The 5,809-nt window shown below is 29.4% G+C and overlaps 1 protein-coding gene across 1 annotated transcript; it reads left to right on the forward strand.

Moving 5' to 3' along the window:
• The first annotated feature begins 2,343 nt into the window (after positions 1 to 2,343).
• Positions 2,344 to 3,036, forward strand: LOC109818051 (lachrymatory-factor synthase). Its single transcript, XM_020383446.3, has one exon. The coding sequence runs from the start codon at positions 2,450 to 2,452 to the stop codon at positions 2,912 to 2,914; it is 465 nt and encodes a 154-aa protein (XP_020239035.1). The 5' UTR covers positions 2,344 to 2,449; the 3' UTR covers positions 2,915 to 3,036.
• Positions 3,037 to 5,809: the final 2,773 nt, after the last annotated feature.

Consider the following 5,809-nt stretch of genomic DNA (forward strand, 5'->3'; position numbering starts at 1 on the left):
AATAAAAAATATTAAATAATAAAAAATATATAAAAAATTACAATAATAAAAATAAATATAAAAAATTATAATAATAAAAAAAATTATAATAATAAAAAAAATTATATAATAAAAAAAATACAAAAAAAAAAGAAATACCAACGTCTCTTGTCTTTTTTTTTTTTTTTTTTAATTTACGTCCCTCTTTCTCTTCACATTTCTCTTTCTTTTTCCTTTCACTCTCTCTTTCTCTTCACTCAAGCTTTCACCGGGGGTTAGTCGTGCGATGAGGCGCGCGCACGGAGGGGTTAGTAGTGCGAAGCCGCACGCGCGAAGGGTTCTATCGTGCGGAGAGGCGCGCGCGGAGGGGTCTCTTGTGCGGAGCTGCGCGCTGGAAGGTTCTGTCGTTCGGAGGTCCCGCGCGGACTGGTGGGTTCTGTCGTCGGAGGTCGCGTGCGCCGAGGGGGTTAGTCGAGTAGAGGTGCGCGCGGACTGGGGGTCTCATCGGGCTGGTCAGGCGATTCCACACCGGTGAGGTCGGGTTCAACGGAGTTGCGCGCGTGGGGGTACTCATGACGGTGGAATCGCGCGGGTTAGGGGGGTTGCTCCATGGCCCGGACGGCTAAGCGCGGCCGGAGACACGCCGCCGGCAACGCGCGACCGGCGACCGGTTACCGGCGTCGACAACCCTTCCTCCAACGTCCAGCAGCCTTCGCACATGCCCAATGTAGGAAGAACCTGAAGATGGAGGTTTTATTTATTTTATTTATTTTCAAAACCCTTTTCATATTTCACTTGGATTCCTATCAGCCAATCACGTTTCTCTTTTCAAATTTGTTAGTGCTAACCGTTCCTTGGACAAGCAACTGAAAAAAAAAAATAAGCAATCGGGTTGCCACCTAGATTCACTCCAATGGAAAGTTTTTATAAGCAACGTTGCTTGTTCTTAAGCAACATAGTAAGCACCCTCCGTTGGAGGTGCTCTTAAGTAAATGACAATGAAAAAAAACGGAGGGAGTAGTTACATAGCTAGTTACCATGCAATAAATGTTTTAGATAAGCCTTATTTATACATTTAATGTAGATAAGGTATTTTTTTCTTTCTTTTCAACCTTCTCTCTTCTATAATATATATATATATATATATATATATAAATTCAAAACAATTATTTATATTAAACATTTAACAATTTTAAATATTTATTTTTAGTAATAGTAATTAAAATATTATTCTAAAAAATATTATAAATAGGGTTTTAAAATTTTATAATGTCATTATATTTTATATATTTCTATTTTAGTTTCCTGAAAATATTGTGATAAAAATTCTAATGCATTAAAATTATATAAAAACATTATTTAATATTTATTTATTTTTAAAATATGATAACCAGAAATTTAAATTATTATTTTTAAGAATAAAATAATAATAATAATAATAATAACTAAGAATGCTAAAATTATATAACATTATAATTGAACATTGTATTAAAAATTTGGAATGTTACATAATTTAATCTAAAATATTATTATATTAATTTTTACATGATTCATCTATTATCATGATTATGATTAATATTGTAATTTTAATAATTAATGAATATTTAGTGGTTAAACTAAAACCACAATTTTGACAAAATTAAATGACTAAAAATAAAAAATAAAATTCAGATTTAGATATTATAAAAAATTAAAAGTGTAATTTTTTTATAATTTATATTTTATATATATATTTTTTTATTTCTCTTCTCTTACTACATTATTCCACCCTAAATTATATATTTTTATTTATAAAAATTACAACAGCAAATAACACAATCAGTGTAAAGTTTTTTACACTGGTAACCAATCATATCTTTTAAATTATTTTACTTTTTTTTAGTTTATTAAATAAGCAAATGATATGACACTATTAAAAGATATGATTGATTGTTGGCGTAAGAAAAGTTAAGAAAACTTATGTATAGGTTATTAACTATTGAAGTTACCATGTATATTCTCTAGCTTTCACCTACCATGTATATTCTCTAGCTTTCACCTATAGGCTAAATTGAGCGGTAGTGTGGCCCCCTCCACCTAAAATAATTAAGTAATCATTAAATAGTCATTGGAGAAATATTAACAACATAAATTTTTTCTTTAAAAACATTATTAAAAATTACTTTATAAATTTAGGAGAGAGAAAGATTAAATAGATTTTGTGGTCCACAAAATTTGACGTTTTTATAAAATAAATTTTAATTAATAAAATAGCATGGTTGAAAGTTTGTTGTTATTAACATTGGGGGTAAGTATAGATATTTTATTTAAGAAATTGAAGAAATGGAATCTCAATTTGTGTGGTTGAAAGAGTTGGTGCACATCCCCATTAATTCCCAAGAGCCCACCCATATGAGTGCATGCATAGAATAAATAATATTGGGGTAATATATATATCTTCTATCTACCAGAGGTCTCTATCCAGAGAATCATGGCAGAGGAAAAGTGGGAAGGTAAAGCGGTGGCGGAGCTAGCAGGAACGGGCGCAGAAGAAGCATGGTCGGCGTTAGAGGATTTCTGCAACCTCCAAAAGTGGTTCCCCATCGACACATCTTACCGGCTAGAGGGGGTTCCCGGTCAACCTGGCCTCACCCGCTACTGTGCCTCCAACGTCAAAGGAACCATCATGTGGGCCAAAGAGAAGCTTCTCTCCATCGACCCCCTCCAACGTTGTTTGTCCTATGAAATCGTTGACAACAACCTTGGGTTCAAGTCCTATGTTGCTACCCTTCAGGTGCTGCCCATCCATGAGGGTGGATGCAAGATCGAGTGGGGCTTCGTGAGTGATCCTGTTGAAGGCTGGAGCTTCCAAGATTTGAAGGGATATGTTGAATCCACTATTCAGTTCATGGCCAACAAGATTCAGCTTGCTTCTTCTTCTCTTGCTGCTGCTTAATTAGCTCATTCTAGGATTTTAGATCGAATAAATTTGTCTTCTGCTGCATATTAATTGTTATGTCTCGCTCTCGATCTGCTCCTACATCCAATAAAATCTTGCCATGTCATTTTAATTATTTATTTATATTTTCATTTTCTCCGGGTGCCTTTAGGTTGATGAGAAAATAATTTTGTTTTTCATCATCGATAAAGAGGAAAAGGAGTTTCATATATCGACTAAGATAAAAGTAGGGTGTTCCTCGATCCATTGGTTAGATTGTTTAAAAATAGGAATTGTATTTTTTTTTTAAAAATATGATATTGAAAAACATAAATTAATTTTATTCTCATGCATGAATCAATTTTTCTTTCAAAAAATAAACCAATTTTGTAAACACTACGTACACCAAATATTACTTTTAAAGATAATTTGTTAATGACAATAAATTAATTTGTAAAAAAATCTTCTTATAAAGGTAATTATCTAAAGCTGACAGTTTTACCCAGTCACTTTTTAATAGTTTCTTTTTATATAGTTTTGTTCTTTTATTTTATTTTATTATTTCATTCTTAATTGTATTACTCCATTTTTCAATTTTCATTCTCTCATGCATCGATCTTTCTCGTTAGCATTTGCTTTTTATTTTTATTTTTATTTCATATCTTATTAATCATTCTCTCTCCATCACAATAATCTTTGTGATTAATCGCATTTTCTCACTCAAAGATTATATTGTATTTTAACTTCAATTTTAGTTTTATAGTAGAAATTTAAATGGAATAATTTATTTATTTAAAGAATTTTAAATTTTTGAGATGAAATATTTTGTTTGGATGGAGAATTTATAAGGAATTTGAAATTCAAGGAATTTAAAATTCTTGGTATTTGAATTACTTTGATTTCAATTTTTATTTCTTAAAATATTTTGTTTGGATAAATCAATTCAAATTTCTCAAAATTTTAAATTGTTGGGTTGGATATGATAATTTGATTCCACTATAGTAAATTTGATTTTAAAAATATATTTATATGTTGAGATTCTTAAATTAAATTTTATAAAAATAAATATTAACTAATTTTTAAATACTTAATAATTTTAAAATTAATATTAGAATAATTAATAATTTTAAAAATATTTTGAATATTCAATAATTAAAAATATGAAGAGATAAGAGCTAAGATAAAATATATAAGTGAAATAAGAAGAAAAAGAATATGAGAAATTTCACAAATGCTTGAATTTCAAATTCCTTATAAATTCTTCATCCAAACAAGATATTTCATCTCAAAAATTTGAAATTCTTCAAATAAATGAATTACTCCATTTAAATTTCCCATCCAAATACATTATAAGGCAGAAGTACGGATAATTGTAGTTTCGTAGCTAATGACATGCACCTACAATGAGGAATTATAAATGCTGAAAATTAAGGATCTAAACTAATATAGTAAAACCAGTATTAATGATATAAATTAATGCAAATTAATGTATTAGACTTTAAAAATTTTATGTTCTCAATTAATAAAAAGTTAATATTAATATGATTTTTAAGACAAATTTATAAAAGTCAAGTTTGCATAAAAATAATTTGTAATTTAATCGTAGTATAAAACTGTTTTATAATGTTGATATATAATTTTTAATGTATTAATGATACATTATTAACACACTGAGATTTTCATTAATTATTAAATTTTAGATTTTATAAAAGATGGATAATTTTTATAAATATATTTTATTTATATGAAACATGTGATGTTTATTATAATGTGTTTTTATCAATATTTGAGCAAATGAGGAGTGAATCTTAGTCAAAATATTTTTATTAAAGGATTAAGTTTTAAAAAAGGGTTATAATAATTTTCTTATTTTGCGTTCTCATCTTTTTCATTCTATACATATACACTGAAGAATTAGGAGAAGAACTAAAGTTTGTGGGAGATCACTTCAGAGATTCACGTTCTTTGACTAGTGTTCATCAAAATGTTTGGGAAGTGAGTATAATCTCACTCTAGGTGTGAGATAATTGTTGAGTAATGAGATTGGTCCTCAATTTCTTTTCTATTTTATGTGCTGTATGAGGGAAAAATCTAATTTTGTATTTGATTCTTGGTTTTTGTCTTTTATATGATTATTTAATGTTCTAATTGATGTTATTGACTTGTACATATATATGCTTAAATTTGTCCATCAAACTAATTTTGTAGATCTTGGATTATCCGTGGGTTCCTATGAGAACCTTAATAGAATGTGTTTTGATAAATTGTATGAGAAGTTGAGACGAGAATGTAATTATGTGTAACTTGTATTTTTAGATGTGTATCTTAACCTTTTGAAGTGTTTTACTAACTGAAATTGTAAATGAATAAATTATACTAGTTGTATGTAGTTCACATTTTCTGCAAGTTTGATTTTCTAATACGATGTTAGACACCATCGTAGGCTTGTCAAGCATCGTTGTGGGCAAGAGCATATTTTGCTCTCTATGTCACCCATGTCGAGTGCATGGGAGCTCCAGGAAGCTCCTTGTGCCTATTTCACTAAGTGTGAGGTGAATCACATTGGGTGTAGATCGTCTAGAAAGTTGTGTGCTCTTTGGATGTGTCACATCAAGTGTAGGTTGATTATCATTGGGAACCGTCTTGTGTTTGATAACTTTTCTTTATTGTAGCTATTGGTGAATGATATCAATGTCTCTTATGCTAATTAATGAATATGATTGAGTATGATGATTGAATTTATATAATTATGATGTTATGATAAATGAACATTACAAATAGAATGATGGCAAATTGTTGTGAATATGTATATTGATAACATGATATTACACACACACACACACACACACACACACATATATATATATATATATATATATATATATATTATGATGGTTATAATAACACTGGTGT

This window comes from Cajanus cajan, chromosome 6 (genome assembly GCF_000230855.2).
Source record: "Cajanus cajan strain Asha chromosome 6, NIPB_CcT2T_4, whole genome shotgun sequence".
Classification (NCBI taxonomy): Eukaryota; Viridiplantae; Streptophyta; class Magnoliopsida; order Fabales; family Fabaceae; genus Cajanus; species Cajanus cajan.